General features: G+C 47.1%; 1 protein-coding gene and 1 long non-coding RNA gene across 6 annotated transcripts; one reads left to right on the forward strand and one right to left on the reverse strand.

Moving 5' to 3' along the window:
* Nucleotides 1–13,952: 13,952 nt before the first annotated feature.
* On the forward strand, nucleotides 13,953–22,923 carry LOC119295215. Of its 5 annotated transcripts, XR_005143820.1 has the most exons (5): nucleotides 13,953–14,065; nucleotides 17,576–17,654; nucleotides 17,985–18,059; nucleotides 18,345–18,437; nucleotides 20,192–20,566. It is a non-coding gene; the product is annotated as an uncharacterized LOC119295215 (long non-coding RNA). The 5 variants fall into 5 exon arrangements; XR_005143824.1 differs by lacking the exon at nucleotides 20,192–20,566 and adding an exon at nucleotides 22,849–22,923 and having other exon boundaries at nucleotides 17,985–18,437; XR_005143819.1 differs by having other exon boundaries at nucleotides 17,985–18,437; nucleotides 20,192–20,884.
* On the reverse strand, nucleotides 18,516–21,852 carry LOC119295214 (PHD finger protein At1g33420-like). The gene is made up of 5 exons (XM_037573579.1): nucleotides 21,314–21,852; nucleotides 20,572–20,689; nucleotides 20,181–20,402; nucleotides 19,466–20,077; nucleotides 18,516–19,373 (listed from the first exon to the last, which is right to left on the reverse strand). Exons 1-5 carry the CDS (start codon nucleotides 21,648–21,650, stop codon nucleotides 18,572–18,574), a joined length of 2,091 nt encoding a protein of 696 aa, XP_037429476.1. The 5' UTR covers nucleotides 21,651–21,852; the 3' UTR covers nucleotides 18,516–18,571.
* Nucleotides 22,924–23,522: the final 599 nt, after the last annotated feature.

Below are 23,522 nucleotides of genomic sequence, written 5' to 3' on the forward strand. Positions count from 1 at the left end.
ATGCAGTGCCATGGAAATGACTTTGAATATTGGCTGTTGGATGACACCAATCCAACAATATCTTCATAACATGCACTACCAACTTTAATACTGCCAATTTTTCTTCTAAATGAATTGCTAATTTTTTTTATCACTGACTGTCGTGGTTCTAAGTCTGACAGTATTGTAGGGGGGTACTAAGAGAGAGGCAAGATCCTAGCAATGGAGTAGTTGTACACTCAAGAGTTTTACGAGTTCAGGCCCTTCTCGGAAGAAGTAACAGCCCTACGTCTCGGAGCCCGGAGGTGGTCTACTGGATTATATGCGTGTGAGTTACAGGGGCGCGAACCCTTTACACTAAGGAGGGGGGTGGCTTATATAGAGTTCGCCAGACCCCTCCGACCCTCAGTTATGCAGGGTTTAAAGTACATTAAGACAGGGGGTTACTGGTAACACCCACATAAAGTGCTATGAAGACCATAAAGGCTACTTAATGACAGCCCGTTACGTGCAGAGTGACTTTAGATCTCTTGGCCGTCGAGTGGTTAGCTTCATGGCCGAGGGGTTATCTTCATGGTCGAGTGTCCTCGAGTCTGTCGAGTGGATCACCTCTAGGTCGACTGACAGGTAGTTTCTTCTACAGATGTCCTTGGGTAGGGTAGCTTAGACAGGTCCATGACCCTACCCTAGGTACATAGCTTCATCATTAGCCCCCGAATGGATCGAGGTTTGAGTGGGAAGGAGTTGAGAATTCTTCCGACCCATTTTTCGTGCTATGAGTATGTCTTGTCTTGGATCAATGAATTTTTAGGTGATGACATCAACTTCTTTTTCAGTCGCCTTGATCCATTCTTTATATCTGTCGAGTGAAGTTTTCATATGGAGAGCTCCCAGTGACAGAGTGGAGGGGATCTTCTGCCTGACGAGCTGTTCTGCAAGCCGCAGATTTTGTGGGATTCGAATTTTGGGAAGCGCGCGGGACGGGGCGTATCCGCAGCAATCGGATGGGATAAGGCAGGGACTCCTTGATCTCTGCGCCACCTTTTTCGCCATGTATCGCGCGCGCGACTGTTGCATGATTTGACAGGATTGTCCGGGCCTACGTGTCAGCCACTCGGAAGCAACCTTATATAAAGCGCCGGACGGGGTTTTTTCAACAGTGCGCCCTCATTTCTCCCTCTTCTCCAGATTTCTCCGCCGCGTTCACTTCTGACTCAGTGCCGCTGCTCCGTGCGTGCTTTGCCGGCGACGATGGTGAAGAAGAAGATGGCGGCCCTGGAGCGGGCGAAGAAGGCGACGGCAAAGGCGAAGGGGAGGGGAACCAGTCGGAGTGGCTCTTCATCGAGGACCGGCCTGCCGCCGGGCTGGATCCAGGGCGACTGGATCCGCTCGACAATCACTCAGGCGGATCTCGACGACCTGGCCAACGGAGGGCTGATCCCCCATGGATCGGGGCGGCTCCCGGGGAGAGAGTCAGAGCCACAGCCTCAGGAGGGTGAGTGTGTTCTTCTGGCCACCCACGTCGACCGTGGGTTTTCTTTGCCGCCCCACCCTTTCTTCCGGGGTTTTCTGAATTTCTTTGGGGCACAACTCCACCACTTCACACCCAACTCCATAGTGTATCTTGCTGCCTACGTGTCTCTCTGCGAATGCTTCTTGGGTTGTCGGCCTCACTGGGGCCTCTTTAAGCACATCTTCACATGTCGCTCCCAGACGGTGAATAAAGCCAATCCGAATGACGAGAGGACACATGTGATTCAAATGTGCGGGGGCCTTGGGATCCAGCTGAGGGGGGAAAGTTCTTTTCAGACCATGATTTTGCCCGACTCCGTCCGCGGGTGGCAGTCGACTTGGTTTTACTGCAAGGACTAGCCGATGCCAGGGCAGTCGACTGGGCTCCCTCCCTTTTCCATGGAACGAGTGAGGAAGCCCTCCTCTTTGAAGGTGGTCCCGGAGGAGAAGGCGCAGGTGAAGGTGCTGGTCGAGCGCGTCGTGCAGCTCATCCTCGACGGGGTGACTGGTATGGACCTCCTGGAGGTCTTCCTCCGGCGGCGCATCCAGCCGCTCCAATTCCGATACCATCCTATGTGGATGTATTCTGGAACTGAGGACACCCCTCGGATCCACCCGGAGGAGATCGATGGCGTCACGCTGGGACAGTGGATGGGTAGCATTACGGGGAACAAGGACAACCCCCGAGGAGCCAGGAGGGTCGTTCCACTCGACCATTCATATGAAGTTGACAAGGTCCAACACTGCATTTCCGACTGCGATTTTGTTTTTCTTTCCATTCTGTCTGTTTGGAATCAACCGACTGACTTTTGTCTTGTTTGCTGTCTTCTAGGTCATGACTGAATTGTACTCGATGCCCAACAGGGCGCAGGAACAAGCCGGGGAGGGGGAGGTGAGTGGAGGCGAAAGCGGGGAGGGGGAGTGGAAATCTGACGACGAGGGGGAAGAGGATGAAGACGGTTCCAGCGAGGAGGAGGAGGAAATGGAGGTCGATCCTCCTCGCACGGAGAGGCGATCCAAGCTCGCCCACGACCCCGCGAGGGAGCGCGGCAAAGCGGTCGCGCCCGTTGTGTCGTCGACAAAGCGCTCTCGGACGGCCTCTCCAACGCCGACTGAAAAAGCACCGAAGCATCCGCGGGCAGAGTCATCCAAGCCGCTGAAGGCCTTGCCCAAAATGAAAATGGCCATTCCCACCATCTTCGGGTAACAACAGGATTTGTGTTTCTTTGTTCAGCTGAAGTGAACTTCCGGTCGACTCATCGACTAACCGACTGATTTCTGAAATCTGCAGCGCTGCCACCTCCGAGACCTCCGCCAAGGATGGCGACCAAGAAATGGAAGACACCGTTGCCTCCAACCCTGGTACGTCCTCTTGTAGTTTTCACTTTGGTCGACTGGATCTTCGTGTTCCAACTCTGGATTTATCTTGCAGCTCCTCGCCACGTCATTGATCTCCCTGATGATGATGACGAGGTGCCTCTGAAGGCAAGGAAGAACAGAAAGGACCCGGCTGGCAGGGCCACTCGGACTGCGTCAGCACCTGAGGTGCCAGTTCAAGAGGGTGGCTACGCCGCTCGGCATTCTGTGACCTTCGCCGTGCCGCTGACGAGCGTCAGGCCTTCGTCGTCGACTGCCGAACCGCCCTCCCTTTTCGCCACACACCACGTCCCAGAGGACCAGGCGGGCGCTGCTAAGGAGGCTATACGCCAGGCGGGGATTATGATGGAGCAAGTGAAGGCGATCCGGGAAGCCAGCCAAGCGGCTTACGATGCAAGCTCAGCCCTTCAGAGCAATGTCCAGGTTAGTTGACAACCGCTTGTTCTATTAGGATATGTTATCTGAAGATTTTCTTTCCAGAAATCTTTGTGTCTGTACACCCATTGGGTGTGTCGATTGGGTTTGTAGATAGGTGGGGGCACGCTGAGTGCACCCAGTGGGTGTAGTCTCCGAGACTATGGTGGACTGCGGGCAGTCGACTGTAGTCTTTATAGTTGAAATCTCTTCACTCGGCCTGGTCGGACCATGTCGAGTGGAACATTAGGACCTGTGGGGGCACGCTGAGTGCACCCACTGGGTGTAGTCCCCGAGACTATGGTGGACTACAGGCAGTCGACTGTAGTCTGAAGAACTCTCTCTCTCTCTCTCTCTCTCTCTCTCTCTCTCTCTCTCTCTCTCTTTAGACTATGATGAGACCGTAATCTCTTTGTTCCTCTTGGTCGGTTGATCGGATCGAGTCGGTAGAACTAGTGGGGGCACGCTGAGTGCACCCACTAGGTGTAGTCCCCGAGACTACTGTTGAATATTTTGATTCGACTGTAGTCTTAGAAACGTTACTGTTTTTCTCTTAGTCACTCGGAGGTAACCTCTCTTTAATGTCTGTCGACTATTTCTTTGCAGAAATCTTGCGAGTTCGTGGCCCGTTATACTGAGTTGGAGAAGAAACACATACAGCTCGACCTCGACTTAAAACTTGTCCAGGAGAACTTTCAGAAGGCGAAGGACGAGGCAACAGGTACGATTGGTGAGAACTTGACGATTGTTTTTATCTTTCTGCCCGTTATTGATTCTGACCTCCTTGCCATTTTGCAGAGAAAACGAAGGCAGCTCTGATCAAGAAGGACCAGGAACTTGCTGAGGCGCAGAAGGATGCATCTGATAAAACGAAGCTTGTGGAAGAAAAGCTGGCTTCAGTCGGCAAGCTCGAAGAGGAGAATGTCAACCTGAAAGCTGCTCTCGACGCGGCCAACAAGGAAGTCAGCCGTCTGAAGAATGACAAGATTGCTGTGAGTGACAAGGCAAGTGAACTGGTGGGGAAGAAGAATGATCTGGAAGCTTATCTAGGAGGGCTCGCCAAGTAGTTGTTCCTCATGCTTGAAGGTAACCTCTTTCACTCGACTGACTTGTCACCGTTGATTCGTCGCGGAACTGTTGGTTCGTGTCTGACTTGTGTTTACAGAATTCTGTCAAAACTTTGAGGAAGAGACCAGTCGAGTGGAGACAGGCTTGGATCCTATCAACTCTACAATGAAGGATGAAGCTGCCATGAATGTGCTTCGACTGGAGTCTCACATTGCTGGCGTGGTGGATTATCTGGCCCGACTGAAGGCAGCAGCGTCGCGAATCGACACGACACTCTAGCCAGGGGAGACGCTTCAGAACGACCTCGAGTCTTTAATGACTCGACTGAATGAAGTCCCAGGCCGAGTGCAAGAGTGGAAGAAGTCTTCTGCCAGGTGCGGTGCTGACGTAGCTCTGTCTTTAGTCCGTGTTCACTCCAAAGACGCATGAGAGGAAAAGCTGGCGTCCCTCAAGGTGGCCAATACTAAGAAGCATGACTTTTGATCCTTCATGGAGACATTCATTGCAGCTGCCACTCGGATTGCTAACGGAATCGACCTGGACGAGTTTGTCGCACCTTCTAGTCCTCCACCAGAGGAGTAAAAAACTTTTATGTTTGATGCCTTAAATTCGCCTCGGAATGCCGAGTGGTTTTTGTAACCGATAAACTTTAACAGGCTTGATGCCTGAGCACTTCTGGATCCGTAGGATGTTATCTGAACTTGATGCCTGAGCTTTGCGGTTGAATATGTTTGCATTTGTCTTCGAATGACATTGTTCTTCGTTTGGAATATATTTTCTTGCTTGAGACTTGCTCTTGCAGGCTGGAGTACAGATCCAGTCATCTTGCGTCCTTGCGACTCAGGATGAAGCGCACATTGTATTTGTGCCGAAGCTCGAAGGAGAAGGTAACAGTCGACCTCGTAGTCCTTGCAAAGCGCACGTGGTATTTGTGCCGGAGCCCAGAGGAGAAGGTAACCAGTTGACCTGCACCTTGTCGTCCTTGCGGGTCGGAACGATTTTCGTACTTAGGCTGAACTGCAGCTAAGCCTCTGAGTGTGAGGCAGACTCACCACTCGATAGGATTTTAAACACTTAGGCGAGCACTGGGCTGCAGCTAAGCCCCCAAGTGAGAAGCAGATTCATCACTTGGTAGGATTTTAAACACTTAGGCGAGCACTGGGCTGCAGCTAAGCCCCCAAGTGAGAAGAAGATTCATCACTTGGTAGGATTTTAAACACTTAGGCGAGCACTGGGCTGCAGCTAAGCCCCCGAGTGGGAGGCAGGTTCACCACCCGGTAGGATTTTAAACACTTAGGCGAGCACTGGGCTGCAGCTAAGCCCCCGAGTGAGAGGCGGGTTCACCACTCGATAGGATTTTAAACTCTTAGGCGAGCACTGGGCTGCAGCTAAGCCCCCGAGTGTGAGGCAGACTCACCACTCGGTTGGATTTTTATTGTTTCTCATTGTATTTGTGCCGTAGCTCGAAGGAGAAGGTAGCAGTCGACCTGCACCTTGTCATCCTTGCGGATCGGAATGAATTTCATACTTAGGCGAGTACTAGACTGCAGCTAAGCCTCCGAGTGGGAGGTCTGCTCTCCACTCGGTAGGATTTTTAAACACTTAGGCGAGTACTGGATTGCAGCTAAGCCCCCGAGTGGGAGGTTTGCTCTCCACTCGGTAGGATTTTTAAATACTTAGGCGAGTACTGGACTGCAGCTAAGCCCCCAAGTGGGAGGTTTGCTCTCCACTCGGTAGGATTTTTAAATACTTAGGCGAGTACTGGACTGCAGCCAAGCCCCCGAGTGGGAGGTTTTCTCTCCACTCGGTAGGATTTCAAACACTTAGGCGAAACGGATTCGCAGCTAAGCCCCCGAGTGGGAGGTTTGCTCTCCACTCGGTAGGATTTCAAATACTTAGGCGAAACGGATTCACAACTAAGTCTCCAAGTGGGAGGTTTGCCCTCCACTCGGCAGGAATTTTTTTTACAAACTTAGGCGAAACGGATTCGCAGCTAAGCCACCCACTGGGGGATTTCTTACACAAGCAAAAGCGACAACAATTAATGGGAAAATTATAACACGTTTGTCTTTGATAGATAAACTACAGGAGTACTTTTATTACATCTCATCTGAGTGAGTATTTAAGTGTAAAAGGGGCGGAGCAGATCCGCATTCCAGGCTCGTGGCTCGTCAATCTGGCGATCGACGTTGTAGAGACGGTACGCACCATTGTGGAGAACTTTGGTGACGATGAAGGGGCCTTCCCAAGTAGGGGCGAGTTTGTGTGGCTTCTGTTGGTCCACTCAGAGGACCAAGTCTCCTTCTTGGAAGGCTCGGCTCTTCACATTTCTGGCGTAGAATCGGCGCAAGTCTTGCTGATAGATGGTCGATCGGATCATGGCCATCTCTCTTTCTTCTTCCAGAAGGTCGACTGCATCCTGCCGGTCTTGCTCTGCTTCGGCTTCGGAGTAGAGCTCGACTCGTGGTGGATTGTGAAGTAGGTCAATCGGCAAAACTGCATCAGCTCCATAGACCAGAAAGAATGGAGTTCTCCCAGTCGACCGATTTGGGGTAGTCCTCAATCCCCAAAGAACTGATGGAAGTTCGTCGACCCATGCGCCGGCTACGTGCTTGAGGTCACGCATCAACCGGGGCTTCAGTCCTTTGAGAATTAGGCCATTTGCTCTTTCTGCTTGTCCATTCGACTGGGGGTGGGCGACTGAGGCGTAGTCGACTCGTGTGCCTTGGGAATCGCAGAAAGCTTTGAATTGATCGGAATCGAAGTTTGACCCATTATCAGTGATGATGCTATGCGGGACTCCATATCTGAATATCAATTCCCTGATGAAGCTGATGGTCGTGCCAGCATCAAGATTTTTAATAGGCTTGGGTTCGATCCACTTGGTGAACTTGTCAACTGCCACCAGTACATGGGTGAAGCCTCTCCTGCCAGTTCTCAGTGGTCCAACCATATCTAACCCCCAAACAGCGAAAGGCCAGACGATTGGGATGGTCTTCAAGGCTGAGGAGGGTTTGTGTGACATGTTGGAGTAGAACTGACATCCTTCACACTTGTCGACTATCTCTTTCGCCATTTCATTTGCTCTCGGCCAGTAAAACCCCGCTCGGTATGCTTTAGCCACGATGGTCCGAGAGGACGCATGATGGCCACAGGTCCCCGAGTGGATGTCGTTGAGAATCATTCGGCCCTCTTCCGGTGCTATGCATTTCTGGCTGACTCCAGTCGCGCTTTCTCTGTACAACTGTCCCCTCATGACAGTAAAGGCCTTGGATCGACGGACGATCTGCCGAGCCTCTTCTTCATTCTCTGGGAGCTCTTTCCTTAGACTATACATGATGTAAGGCACTGTCCAGTCGGGAGTGATAACCAGAACTTCCATGATTAGGTCGACCACAGCTGGGACCTCGACTTCAGTCGGATCCGTGGCACTTTTTGGTTACGGGGCTTCTTCAGTGAAAGGATCCTCTTGAACTGACGGCGCGTGAACATGCTCCAAAAACACACCACTGGAGATGGCTTCTCTTTTGGAACCTATCTTCGCCAAGTCATCAGCTGCTTGATTTTTCAGTCGGGTATGTGATGAAGCTCTAACCCCTCGAATTTCTTCTCCAGCTTTCTTACTGCATTGCAGTAACCAGTCATGGCTGGGCTTCTGACGTCCCACACCTTCATCACTTGGTTAACCACTAAATCCGAGTCGCCGTAGACCATGAGGCGACGGACGCCGAGTGAGATGGCCATACCCAACCCATACAAAAGTGCTTTGTATTCTGCTTCATTGTTGGAGGAATCAAAGTGAATCTGGAGTACATATCTGAGCTTATCTCCTCGGGGGGAAACCAACACTACTCCGGCACCGGAACCATTCAGCATTTTAGAGCCATCAAAGAACATAGTCCAGTGCTCCGAGTGAACTTGAGTCGGTAACTGTTGTTCAGTCCACTCGGCAAGGAAATCTGCTATTGCTTGGGACTTGATAGCTTTCTTTGCCTCAAATCTGATATCCAGGGGAAGGAGTTCAATCGCCCATTTTGCCACTCGACCAGTTGCATCTCTGTTGTGCAGAATCTCTGATAATGGGGTGTCGCTGACGACTGTGATGGTATGGTCAGAGAAGTAGTGAGCAACTTTCTTCGTGGTCATATAAATCCCATATACGAGCTTCTAATAATGAGGGTATCTTTGCTTTGATGGGGTCAGGACTTCAGAAATATAATATACTGGGCGCTAAACTTTGAAGGCTTTCCCTTCTTCTTCCCGCTCGATCGTAAGTACTGTACTGACGACTTGTCCTGTGGCTGCAACGTAAAGCAGCAAAGGCTCTTGCTGATCGGGGCAGCAAGCACCGGCTGGGTGGAAAGCAGGGTTTTTAACTCTACAAACGCTGCATCAGCTTCAGGAGTCCACTAAAACTTGTCTGACTTCTTCATCAGTCGGTAAAGAAGCAATGCCTTCTCACCGAGACGAGAGATGAATTGACTTAAAGCGTCCAAGCGACCAGTAAGCTTCTGAACATCGTGCACCCGCACAGGTCGTTTCATTCGGAGTATAGTGCCCACTTTCTCTGGGTTTGCATCGATTCCTCGTTCGGAAACGAGAAAACCGAGCAACTTCTCTCCAGGAACTCCGAATGTGCACTTGGATGGATTAAGCTTGATATCATACCTCCTGAGGTTGGCAAATGTTTCAGCGAGGTCAGTCAGGAGGTCGGAACCTTTCCGTGACTTGACTACAATGTCATCCATGTATGCTTCCACATTCCGACTGATTTGAGTGAGCAAACACTTCTGAATCATCCTCATGAACGTGGCCCCGACATTCTTGAGGCCGAATGGCATGGTGACATAACAGAAGCACCCGAATGGGGTGATGAGAGCTGTTTTGATTTCATCGGGTCCAAACAGAAGGATCTGATGGTACCCGAAATAGGCGTCTAAGAAAGACAGTCGCTCACATCCCGCAGTCGAGTCGACTATTTGGTCGATGCGGGGGAGAGGAAAATGATCTTTTGGGCAGGCCCGATTGATATGTTTAAAGTCAATGCACATGCGAAGTGACTTGTCCTTCTTGGGGACCATGACTACATTGGCGAGCCACTCGGAGTGGTAAATCTCTCGGATAAACTCTGCTGCTAAGAGCCGAGCCACCTCTTTGCCAATAGCCTTCCTTTTCTGGACGGCGGACCGTCGCAGATGTTCCTTAACAGGTTTTGCCTTTGAATCGACTCGCAGACGGTGCTCAGCCAGCCCCCTGGGTACACCTGGCATGTCAGAAGGTTTCCATGCAAAGATGTCCCAGTTCTCACGGGGGAACTGGATGAGCGCTTCTTCCTATTTGGGGTCGAGTATTGTGGAGATATTAGTCGGAGCAGTGTTGGGATCGGTCGGGTGGATGTGAACTGGTTTTGTCTCGCCGGACGACTGAAACGTTGATTCCGTAGTAGACTTCTTGGCTCACAACAAATCACTCGGGTCTGCATTTCTCTGGTGTTCCTGCCATTCTTCTGCTACCATCTGAGCATCGGCGATCTTTGAGCCTTTTTGAAAGCACTCCTCCGCCTTCTTGCGATTACTAGTAACAATGATCACGCCTTTAGGGCCAGGCATCTTCAATTTGAGGTACACGTAACATGGTCGAGCCATAAAACGTGTGTAAGCTGGCCTGCCCAAAATGGCGTGATAGGCACTTTGGAAATCCACAACCTCAAATGTCAACTTTTCTTTGCGGAAGTTTTTGGAATCACCAAAAACCACATCGAGGGCGATCTGGCCGAGTGACGCGGCCTTCTTGCCAGGGATGACTCCATAGAAACTCATGTTGCTTGTGCTGAGTCTGGACATCGGAATGCCCATCCCTTCCAGTGTCTCTGCATACAGTATGTTTAAACTACTGCCGCCATCCATCAACACTTTAGTCAGTCGAGTACCTTCGACGACTGGGTCGACCACCAGAGCCTACCTCCCAGGGGTGGCTATGTGCGTCGAGTGATCTGATTAGTCGAATGTGATGGCCGTCTGAGACCACTTCAGATAATTGGGCGTCGCCGGAGCGGCCATATTCACCTCTCGGTTTATAACTTTCAGTCGGTTCTTGCTCTCAACGTTAGCAAAAATCACCAGAGTGGAATTGACTTGAGGATATTCTTCGTCACTATCCCCCTTGTCCTCAACTTTGTCCGACTCTTTTTCCTTATCCTTGGACTGTTTCCCTTGGAACTGCTGTATCAAGAGCCGACACTGTAGAGTGGTATGCTTCGGGTAAATGAGATTACCCTCTTCATCTTTCTTGGTGTGGATGTGACACGGTAAATCCATCACGTCATTTCCTTCTTTATCCTTTACTTTCTTGGGGTTCCAGGGCCCTTTGGGCTTTCCTTTGAACTTTCCTTGAGTCACGGCCAAGGCCTCTCCAGGAGCAGCTGGCTCGGCTTTCCGTTTTTGCTTCCGATTGGAGTTCCCTCCTCCGGTTTCCTGGGCGACTGACTTGTGCTTGCCACTCCGGAGCCGATCCTCTTCCTCACCATTAGCATATTTGGTGGCTATCTCCATCATTCGACTCAGAGACATGTCTCCGGTTCGACCGAATTTCAGGCTTAGCTCTCTGTACTTAACGCCTTCCTTGAAGGTGCAGACTGCCTGGTGATCAGATACATTCTCTACTGTGTGATGCAAGGTGATCCATCTCTGGATGTAATCTCTCAAGGTTTTATTCGACTTATGCACACAAGATTGCAGCTCCGTCAGCCCTGCTGGTCGCTTGCATGTCCCTTCGAACATTCTGACAAACAATCGGGAAAGATCTTCCCACGTGTAAATGCTGCTGGGTGTCAACTGATTCAACCACGCTCTGGCCGAACCTTCTAACATAAGAGGCAGATGCTTCATGACCACCTCATCGTTTTTGCCGTCGATCTGAACAGACACTCGGTAGTCTTCAAGCCAAGTATCAGGCTTAGACTCACCATTGAATTTACTGACTCCAGTCGCCAACCTGAAGTTGGGGGGAATCACCGCGGCCCTGATGGCTCTGCTGAAACACTCTGTTCCGGAGACATGCACTCGGCTGCTAGTGGGTACATCTCTGTCGTGACCCTCTCTGTGAGCTCTGTTCCGGTCGACCAGACCTTGAACGATGATGGATCTCGCATCAAAGCCTGGTTCCCTGGGGTCGACTGGAAATCTTCGCCCGCCACTGTGCTGGCGTCTATCATCCTGCTGTCGAGGTGCGTAGGATCCACCCCTTGGGGGAGGGGTGGGCACTCGACGCCGATCATCGCGATCGTATCGGTGATCATACTGCTCACGGTTCTTGTACTGATCATGCCGGTCCCCACGCCCTTCACGCCTCGGGGGCGATCTGGGGCTATGAGCCGACTGGACCGTATTCGCAGCCACAGATTTGCTGTGAATCCTGTTCCGTGACTATGACACAACTGAATTTTGATCTCCTGCTGCCCGGAGTAAATCTCTGATCTGCATCAAGCCTCTGCCAGCCTCTGACTGGGAAGGCTGAATTGACTCTGCTATACGGGCTGCAGCTGCTAAATTCTGAATCGGAGTTTGATATACCTGAGTTGGAGGTGGAAAAAGCTGACGTCGACTGGAGTCAGGGACCCGTTGCCGCGCACGCTCGTCGAGTGCTCGCTGAAGGTTCTCCAGTCGAGTGTGCTCAGCCAGGTTGGCCAAGCGCGCGTCCTCCAAGGCACGAGCCTCATGAGTTTCTCCAACGATAGGAGTATGAAGGGCATCCATGTTCCGGCGGCGAAGTTCTTCCCTCTGCAGCGAATTGAGGGGCTCGGGAAAGTATTCCTCATGGGCGTGCGACGGATCGCCTCCGCCGTCACCTCCCTCAGCATCGGGAAAGCCGGGGGGACCGTGTGGTCCGTTGACCATCAGGACCTCCGCCGCTGGATCACTGTTGTCGCACTCGGATGCAGTCTCTGCGGAGCCAGTCGACAGGTCGAACATGCCGTAGAGAGATTCGTCGGGCTCGATTGCCGCGACTTGGGCGGTGGTCGACTGGCGAGCCACCGCGTGTCTCACCCACCGCTGAAGCCTCGACCGACCGGAGCGCTTGCGCCGGCGGGAAGCGAGGAGGGAGGATGACACAAAAACCGATCGATACTGGGTCGACGGTTGCCGCAAGAGGATGCCGCGGACGCACACGCGAAAGTGCGTCGCTCCGCGGACTGGGAGTGCGTCGACGTCGAGCGGAGCCTCCTGAAGCTAGGCAGAGTCGTCGGCGATGAACGTGAGCGCGCCGAGATGGATCTCGCGGCCCTCAACCAAAACTCCGCCTGAAACCATGATGAAGGAGATCGGAAGAAATTGCAACTTCTCCAATAAGTCGCTAAGACACCTGCCCCACGGTGGGCGCCAACTGTCGTGGTTCTAAGTCTGACAGTAATGTAGGGGGGTACTAAGAGAGAGGCAAGATCCTAGCAATGGAGTAGTTGTACACGCAAGAGTTTTACGAGTTCAGGCCCTTCTCGGAAGAAGTAACAGCCCTACATCTCGGAGCCCAGAGGCGGTCGACTGGATTATATGCATGTGAGTTACAGGGGTGCGAACCCTTTACACTGAGGAGGGGGTGGCTTATATAGAGTTCGCCAGACCCCTCCGGCCCTCAGTTATGCAGGGTTTAAAGTACATTAAGACAGGGGGTTACTGGTAACGCCCACATAAAGTGCTATGAAGACCATAAAGGCTACTTAATGACAGACCATTACGTGCAGAGTGACTTTAGATCTCCTGGCCGTCGAGTGGTTAGCTTCATGGTCGAGTGGTTATCTTCATGGTCGAGTGTCCTCGAGTCTGTCGAGTGGATCACCTCTAGGTCGACTGACAGATAGTTTCTTCTAGAGATGTCCTTGGGTAGGGTAGCTTAGACAGGTCCATGACCCTACCCTAGATACATAGCTTCATCACTGACACCGCGTACCTGCGAGGTCGTCCACACGCCATGCCACGTGACGTGGTTGACCGACTGATTGCCCGCAGTCGCCCACACACCACGACGCATACGTATAGTACAGCTGAATGGGCGTACGTACGCACATACACACCACGGGTACCGTCGAGGTCAGGTGGGTGACAATTTTTGATTGCTTTATACATGGCACGAACTAATCTATAGACGACACCTTCCTTCCCAACAATGCTAGGCAGCAACTTTAAGAAAACAATTGCCTAAAGCGTGCATGCTCGCTGTAGGTGCTGCCACGTTGGACCGTGCAGGTGTCAGCCACAGATGTGTCGTGTGTATAGTAACGATATACCTTTTATAACGGAGTCTGAAGATTACCGCCATTGATGTATTTACGGTGGTTGTACCGAAGTAGAAGTGAATATCAAATAAGTATAATATGAAAGTATTCCATCATAAATCTAATGATGTTTTTAGGAATAAATCAAATGATGATGTTTTTTCTATTATAAATTTTAAGACATAAGACAAATCTAATGTACACTAAAAATACGGAGAAAGCACCAGTACAAATTACCACACAAGTATTTTGACTTGGTCCGAGTGTCCGACTTTGGATCAGGAACGCAACGCCGACTGTAAAATATCCTCCAGAAGTTCGCCCTTCACGGCAGACCGTATTTCCCCAACTAAAAGCCAAACCAAACGAGGAAGAAACTTGAAATCCCCCTCCCGGTTTCCTCTCTTCGCACCTCCGCTTGAACGATCGAGGCGCCGGCAGGCCAAGGTTTGGGTTCCTCCTCCCTCCTCCGTCAAGCCACTCGCGGTCGCGGATTATCTCGTGCGCGGCTTAATCGTTGCTGTGTGCTGGTCTCTCGTAATTTCCGGTGAAGGACTTGCTCTGGGGTTAGGTTTTCAGGCTGTGATTCTCGGTTCCTTTTCGGTTGTTCCTGTCTCCGCGAGTTCCTTGTCCCCAAGGAATGCGTAAGCATTCGGTTTACTCTGTTGATGTATTGTGTTCTATGCAAGATACGGAGTATTACAGAGGAATTGTCGTTTGTAACAGGGCCGTAGTACTGGTCCTCTAGATTAATTGCTTAAGTAGCCTATTAATCACGATTTCGTGTTCATCTTGGTGATTATAGGTATTTAGGGCATCTGTATTTGTCGATTGTGATGCCAAGATTGGTCCTTATGTATGGGCTATAGTCATGGTAAGATTAGCCAACAGTTCAAGCCCTATCTGGAATGCGGGAATTTGCTTGTACTTAGTTGTGGAACAGTTCAATTACCGCAAAAACCTAGGGTTGTGTTCCCAGTTTGAGTAAATGATGTCATTGAGATGTGTGTAGCTTTATATTCTCATGCTCGATTACTTCTTCCTTGTGATCATCTAGGTGTATTACATGCCAAAAAATATTCTTTGCCAACGGCTTCAGTGTTCTCTTCCCCCCGGACAGTGTATGCAGAATCGGTCTTTTGGGATTGTTGCCTTGCTTTATGATTATTAGATGTGTTCTCTATTTTTATTCTTCAAGTTTCCTTGTGGTCAGCTAGGTATATTATGCTAAAAGAAAATCTTCCGCAACTGCTTCAATGTTCTCTTTTCCCCGAACAGTGTATGCAGAAACGGTCTTTTAGGATTGTTACCTTGCTTTATGATTATCAGATGTGTTCTCTTTATGATTCACTATTTTTATTCTTCATATTTCGTTAATGAGTTTAGCTCTTGAGCTGAAGTTATTGAGTTTTCGCTGCTGTGGTTTAGAGTTGGTTCAAAATCTGGAAATTATTGGCATTGAAGTACCATTTGATTGTCTCACCACTAGCAGAATTATGCATTCAGTCTATCCTATCCTATGTCAGTCCATATAGGTCTAGCTATACAAATTCTTCACTTTTATTGTTTTGGAATTAGCTTCTATGGAGTTCCCTTTGTTTCCCAACAGAGTTCGTGGTGCCATGACATTCTCATGTGTATGTTCCTAATTCAACAATCTGTCTCTGAACTTCGCTTTTGGACTCCTGAGTACATTTTGTTTGGGAACTGCATACTATGTTTGATTTAAATGGATTGTTGAGATCAAAATCCACACGGTAGATGAACTGAGTATCTGATAAGCTCCCATGCGTAGAACACCTCTTGGAGTATCAACTTAGCTCTAAAATCAACCATATTTTTTCTGATACGTACAACAGATACTCCCTGCTCCAAACATAAAATTTGTTCATGTAAGTAAAACCAGCATACTGCAAAACTCCACAGTTGCTGCTAGGTTAACAAGTGTAGGTTTGAAACAGAGGGAAGGGTGGAAAATTAGATTAGGTAAAACCTTGTGGCACTATACCTTGATAATTCTATAGCACTGGTGCAGCATCTGGCCCAAGTATTTTGAGGAGTCTATCTGTACTTTTATTAATCATTAATGTGTTGGTACATATATATTGAGAAATGAAACTTCTGTCACGGATGTTTTAGTTTTCTGCTTTTCTTGTTGGAAGCACGACTGCTTCTTGCAAAACCTGTTTGACAGTTTGGATGAAATTGTGTCACATGCCTTATTTAGTTTGGGAGGTACTAACCTCCTGTTGTAGTTTAGCAGTGTCTGTTCGAAAAGAAATATTATTCTAGTCTTTCACTGATCAGTTGTGTAATTGCATATGAATCGAAGCACTAGGGGGTAACCCAAGAAGGTAGATAGCACAAAATTCTTCACTAGGACCGTGACAACAGTGACTTTCTGTTATTCCTACTGTTCCCTTGGTAAAACGTATAGGATGTACTTCTCACGATCAGCACTGCAGCTAAGATGAACATGCAATCTCTCTTTTTCTTTTAATTTTCAGAACATTTACAGTCTTTCTCACTACTCTGATTCTTCTTTATCAGTGGATGCAAAGTCACAAACAAGAGCTTTTAGGACTTCATGTTTTGAAACAAGTTAAATCATATAGTTTCTGTTATTTTTTCTCATGCTCCTGTTCTCTGAACATATTAGCTGGAAGCATCACATAGTTTGTTAGCTTTTTACAGACGAGTGTGCTTTGATTTTTGTTTAAGATTGCAGCTATCTTCATGTTGTTTGTTCCATGAATATTCTTATATACCATCAAAATAACTTCTGTTAATTATGTTCAGTACTGATGAATTTTTTATTGACTATTTTGAACACTGTCATTTTCAAGTTAAGTTTGTACTCCCTCCGTCCCAAAATATAAGAACGTTTTTGACATTATGCTAGTGTCAAAAACGTTCTTATATTTTGGGACGGAGCCACGGAGGGAGTACTCTGTAACCTCATAAAAGAGCAATATATTTGTTTGGCTGTTTTCTGTTAACAATATTTACCCCTGTTCTTTCATGTGCAATTTGTAATCATCTATCTAACCATATTTCCCTTAGAAATTAGAGCGTATCTGTTTGTCTATTCTAAAACTAAGGTGTAGCATCCAAGAGCTTGTCTTCATTTAGTATGCTTCAGTTTGTCTATTGTGGGTTACTCTCTCCATTCCAAACTAATTGAAGTTCTAGCTTTGTCCTTATTCAAATTTGACCAAGTCAAAAAGAAAAATATATCAAGACCTACAACACCAAATTAGTTTCATTACACTGAACCGGATCTTGAAAACGGGAGTGAATTGAATCCGACTTCTTGGGATTTCTTACAAAATGTATTTCCATTTTATATATATTTGGTATTGTAGATCTAAGCATATTTTTCTATAGACTTGGTCAAACTTAAAGAAGTTTGACTTAGACAAACTTAGAACTTCAATAATTTGGAAGGGTGAGAGTTTTGGTTTCTACTCCCTCCTTTCCTAAATACAAGTCCTTTTAGAGATTCCACTACAAATTACATACGGATGTATATAGACATATTTTAGAGTGTGGATTCACTCATTTTGCTCCATATGTAGTCCATAGTGAAATCTCTAAAAAGACTTGTATTTAGGAACGGAGGGAGTAGAATTTAGCATCCTGAGCTTGCCCTTAATTTGCTACACTCCAACTATCCATCTTGCAATTATGAATGGTATTGTTTCTTCACTTGCCTTGTTTCTTTCCATGTGTGAAAAAAATGGTTTCCAACTCATATTGGGTATTTCTGTTTTGATGCCAAACGAACCTCGGAATATTTGCATAATTTCTTATTTTTATTAGTGTGTAATGTTCGTCACCATCAAGCCAACAATGCCTGGACTGTTTCTGATGGACCAAAATGTGTAGGGTTCGATATCTTTTTTTATTGTTATTTTGGTTAGGTAATTTATGCATATGATATTCACTGTTGTGCAGATCGGTTTTTTCAGCATCACTAGAGTCAAGGAGGCTTCCCTTGGACTGGTGCTATGCACGCCCATCATATTTTATTTAGGTTATGCCCAGAACTCTAATAAGTGGAGCTTAGCAGTAGCATACAGTGACTTATTACTGGATTTCACTGTTATAAGCACATACTTATAAATATTAAATCATGACGCAAACTGTATATTTAAGAATTGTCCCCAGTATCCACCTTATTATTTTGCTTGTTGTTAGGCTATAGAAAGTGTTGCTGCAACTTGGAATTTGGTCGTAGCATGCTCTTTCACTATTCTTTGTGTCTTTTTTATCAATGTATTAATGTCAAGTCACTGTATACACTCCTGTTTTGAAACAACATTGACGTACTAATGAGATTTTATTTTCTCTTGTTTTGAAACAGGAGTCTGGACTGGATACACTCCTTCTCTTTTGTCCCGTGTGATAAAAGATTTATAGCTTATAATATCACAACAATGTATACAACTGTGCAAACATACATATTCATTACTGCTGAACTTGTAACTGCAGTATTGTGTAATTCTATATATCCATTCATCTTGTTTTTTCCATATTGCATTTGGGATCATGGTAGAGGTTCATCTGAGGTATTTCTTCTTTTTGAAAAGAAAGCATAAAAGCGTTCTAGATCTTCAGTATTGTGTAACACCTAGATACTCATTCATGCTGTCTTTGTTTTCTCTTTTTTAACTGAAGAAACACTTAATCTTAGGTTTTAAAACAGTTTCTGCTTATTTTTCAGTGCCATTTAGAAGATTTTGGTGGCCAGAGCACAAAGCAAGTCACTGAACCATGCTCATGGTCTGCTGGAATATCACACTAAAACTTCATGCTTGTAAGTTTCCTCATTTGTGAACCCTGAATGATTAACCTCATACAAACCAGACATCAAATATATTTCAGTACATAGTAGTCGTGCAAAACTTGCATCTGTCATATTAGGAACTCATTGTTGTCGATATGTACATGTTAACTGATGTTGGGCCTCCACAACCCACTACTGGCATGACTAAAAGAGCCAGTCTTACATCTTTTGTTAGGGAAACTACTATACATCTTAGACTTGTGGAGTAATTTACAAGATGCACATACAAATCTCTTCGGCACCTGAACAAAATCACTAATTCCAACACACCTAGTGTGCTGCCACACATGGCATGAGTCACAAGATAGCATCCTCTCACCATCATCATCCTTCGCTCCACATGAACAATTAACTGTCCATTGGTCTACACCCCTCTCCATCCGATAAATTGCAACCCTGCGCTCACCTCCGACGCACTTGCCTTGGATACTGACAGTCCCTTTTGCTCCAAATAAGAGCTTGACTTGAGTTGTGTCATCTGCAGTTGGACAATCAAGAAGCTGGTTTGCTACAAAGCTTTGTAGCATCAAGTAGATACTTTGGAATGTTCTCACAGCCTCCATCTTCAGATCAGCAACAGTAGCCGTTTGCGTTAGTGTTAAAAGTTCTGCTGGGAGGCTGGGTGGATCACCAACCTGATCCAATAGCTCCACTTGGCACCAGATGTGCAGCACAGATTGGTTTTGAGGCAAGAAATCCTCTTCCATGTCATAATGCTTGATGAACTGCTTGCAGTCCAAAAGGACCATCGCAGATCTATTGGCATGTTCATGAATATGTTCTGGCTTATAAGGTGGCATTGTATGAGGGTTGAGGAGCGCGTCATAGAGGAACTTGATGTCACGGAAAAGGTGATCCCGAGTTGGCATGCTCGCATTCTTTGGTGGCAAGATTTCATCTGTGAGCCTGCAATGAGTAAAAGAACAGTTAGCCTTTTGATCATAGAAACAAGAACTAGGCTAGTTATGCAAGTCACAACCAATATCTGAGTCACGAACCTGTACTCTATTGTGTTTGTCTCACTGTTGCATCGAACTACAACAACCATCCCATCATAGGTTCTTGTACCACCAATGGTCTTGAGGCAGTAATCGACCAGCTGTGGTGAACCAATTGGATGAGCTGTAGCTGCCTTTAGGGTTCGCATAGCCACCCACCTATCTGCAGCACGGAGAACTTTCAGCGCAACATCCATCGCTTGCTTTATTTTCTCATCAGCCCAGTTTTCCTCTTTGAAATTGGCATCATATGCTAGCTCCCTCTTGTGCATTGTCACAAGGTGGGTATGCACACTTTTGCCAGCAGCAAGCCCCAAGACATAGAGGAACAGATCACGGAATGTGGTGAGAGGGCGCTTTGAGAGCGATTGATAGAAAGCAATGGTATCCTGCAGTTGGTTTCGAGGATATCGGGAGTGGGGAAAGAAGTGAGAGAGTGACACTGAGGAGAGGTTTTCAATGGCTTTGCTGTAGGTTTCAGATGTAATTCCGAAGCTCCCACTTCCGAGTTTGAATCCCCACTGCCCATACCAAGAACAGCCAGTGGCAATGGCATGTAGAACCCGGTAGTCAACTTCAAACTTCTTTGAGACATCCAACACTGAAACCTTTCTGAAATTAATCATGTACTCTTATGTTAGTACCATTTCCCAACAAATTACAGAAAGGTAGGCTGTTCCTACTCAACATAAATGTGTAAATTTGCCTTTTATACCTGACTCTTAGGTATGTGCAAAGACGATCCCAAAAGTCCATCAGTTGGTATCCTGTCAAGAGGCTGGAACCACCTTCATGGCCGTTAATTCGTACAAGATGGCCAAACCCATTTTCATGTACTATGCCATGCAGCAAATGTCGTGGATCATCAATCTGGGCATAGTCCCAATCTTCAGATTCATCATGGGGTAACGCAGAACCATGACTGCACGCCGGGCACCTGATCATTGATTAAATAATTGTCATATCTGAAGACATCATTGCAGTTCAGCGTGTAATTTTATTTGTCATCAGAAGTTGCAGTGTTGCAACCGTTTTTATTGTCACATTTGTTTGGAGTGATATTGTTGCTTTATTAGATTGCATATACTGAACATTGGTGAACCAACCTTGTCTCAAATATTTGAACCATCAGGCCACAACGCCGGCAGGTTTTGCAGCTGGCCATTTTCTCATTCCGAATTATGAAGTGATACTTCTTCACACAAACTGGGTGCCTGCTCCAGCCTATCAGAGTTGAACAAATTAATGACATCAATTTGGCTCCAAGTTGTAACTCAAGGTCATCTATTTGTCAACAGATGTGGCTTTAAATTCCCGAGCAAACGTATAACAAGTAGTATAGATCAATTTATAATGAATTACGTGTTAACCTATCAGAGGCTATTAGGAATAGGCTGCTCATTTGCCAGCCTCTGTTCCCTCTCATTCCTCTTATTTTTATCTCTTTTTGTCTCACTTCCATTTTTTTTCGTTCTCTATTTTTCTTTTTTCTTCTCCTTTTTTCCGTTGGGCTCTTCTTTGTTGACTTTTTTGACTTGCAAGCGCACAGATATTTAAGAAATAATGCTATATTAAAAGCCTTTACTCCGTCGGGTAGTCAAATCTAATTCATGCGAACATGCCTTTACACGGATTTTACAGCATCCCAAGCTAATAAATAACACAAATCTAATCTAGGAACTCCAATACTCTTTACCCACCCCAGAGAAATCTATAGCTGACACAAACACCTATATACAAAACCAGAAATTCCCACCTTTAAGAAAAAACAGAAATTCCCGGACGACTAGCTGGGCATGCTGAAATAACACAAGCACTCGAGCACGCCGGAATAACTGAGGCACTTACCAGCAACCGTACAGTGGTCACAGTGGACGCGCCTGGCCCTGGGCACGTCCTCCTCGACCACATCCATGACCACGACCGAGGCCTCGCCCTCCTCGCCTACACGGAAACCTACCTGCCACACCGCGCCGGCGTCGCCCAGCACGCCGCCCTGCTCCCACTCCGCGGGCGGCGGCGCCGGCGACGCGTGCCGAGACAGGAACCCCCGCACGTTGGCGCGGAACGACGCGGCGGCGGCCCGCTCCTTCCGGCCGGGGAAGGCCCGCAGGTCGAGGAGGCACGGCTCCGCCAGCACCCGCCCGCGCCGCGCCCGCTTCGTGGGCCGCCCGAGCACTGCCATCGGTCGACGCCGGCGAGGAGGGGAGGCGGATCCGTGGGGGAGCGGCGCGCTCGGGGCGGGCTGGGGACGAGGCGGCTAGATCCGATCGGGTTCGGGAAAATTTTAAACCGGCGGTTGGGTCTGGAAGCGCGGGGACTTTGGGGGATTTTCGGATCGCGCCGAGAGAGAGATTCGTAAATTTTCAGATCATGGTGGATGGGTGGGTGGGTGTGGGTTGTTGATAAGGTCGGAGGACGTGGATATATATGCCGGGCCCGGAGCTGTGCCTGTAGGTCGGTTTGGTTTTCAGGGAATTACGGTTTTGCCCCCTCGGAGGCTTCGAAGAGTCGGGAGCGAACACGTCTGCGAGCCGCGGGAAAAGAGGGGCTGATTAATTGAAGCGGGAATTTTCTGGAAAACTTCGCGTGTGGGACGTTTTTGGGCTTGTTATCGGGTTGGGCTGTGCGACGGACACGAGCGTTGTTGAGCGGGTAATAGTATCGGGCTCTATTGGTTTTGGTATAAGACGAGTCTCGCCGAATATGGTAATAGCCGTTGAATTTGGAATATTTTTGTTTGGTAGATCAGATTTTGGTAAGGTTTCTTTTGCTGCCTATATTTGGTTGTCTTCTTTGACAGCAACGCTAAACTATCCTAAGGCATGTATTACGGTGCTACCTTAGTTGTGTCACATAAGATTAAAAAATATCTAGGGAAGGTCGTCATCATTTTCTTTTCAAAAAGCATAACTTTATATATTAACGCCCCTTTTGCAAATCACCCAAAGCAGAAGCAATTACTTTGGGAGGTACATCAGTGTTCCAAGACACTATAATTCACCATACACATACTACCAATTTTCGCAAGTTCACGTGCTACAAAGTTGGCCTCTCAACGACATACTACCACTTCATGTTTGGAGAACCACATTTTCGGCTGGAACTTGATGTCCTCGATGATGGGTGCAAATGTTAGCTTTATAATTGATAATATCAAAAACATAATCACATTTTCCACGAATTTATTGACTAGACAACCCGGTGACTCGTCCACATAGTAAGAGAAATCTTATTACAATAACTATCACTAGTTCGGCACATGATACATTTCATTAGCGGAATGAAAACATTGCTCAAAAACGACCTTCCTAGTCGTAGTAGTTGGGTCCACTCACTCCGGAAGTATTGTTGCTATCGCGTCTCATGATCTTGTTTGTCAGGTGCAAAAGTTGATGACATTTAAAGAATCAGATGGTCCACGGAGCATGCTTGCTATTGGTTTTCTCCCACGGCTCGCTTGCACGCCTCGAGCTAGCGTGCATGTTCTAAAAAAAGAACTAATGTGAGGTATCAAATTGCTAGTTTGGTGCAAGGTACGTGTTGATTTGATGTTTTCTCTTTGCCTTTTTGTTTTATACATGTATTAAAAATATACTCATTGTGCATTTTAAAAATTGTTCATAATGAAAGTAAAAAATATATTATTTAATTACACATATTTATTGTGTATCATTTTTTTAGCGTTATTAAAAATATAGTAATTAAAAAGGTTTTAGACATTATAAAAAGTTCATGCAATTTTTTAAATCGCTTCACGCATTAAAAAATGTTGATGTCATTTTTTAGAAAAACAAGCATTTAGTTTACAATATTCTTGCCATTTATATAAAGGGTTCAAGCCTCCTCCTGTGTGTGGCACGTGTCTCTTTCTGCAATTTTTTTGCAACATAATGTGTGTTGCAAAATTGCCTTCTGCAACAACACACGTGTTGAAAAAAAATTGAAGACGAAAAAACTACTAATATTTTTCTGCAACATAATCTATGTTGCAACATTTTCTTCCACAACAACACCCATATTACAAAAATAGTGAAGAAAAAAATCCGCAACATAA

The sequence above is a fragment of the Triticum dicoccoides genome, chromosome 4B, assembly GCF_002162155.2.
Source record: "Triticum dicoccoides isolate Atlit2015 ecotype Zavitan chromosome 4B, WEW_v2.0, whole genome shotgun sequence".
NCBI lineage: Eukaryota > Viridiplantae > Streptophyta > Magnoliopsida > Poales > Poaceae > Triticum > Triticum dicoccoides.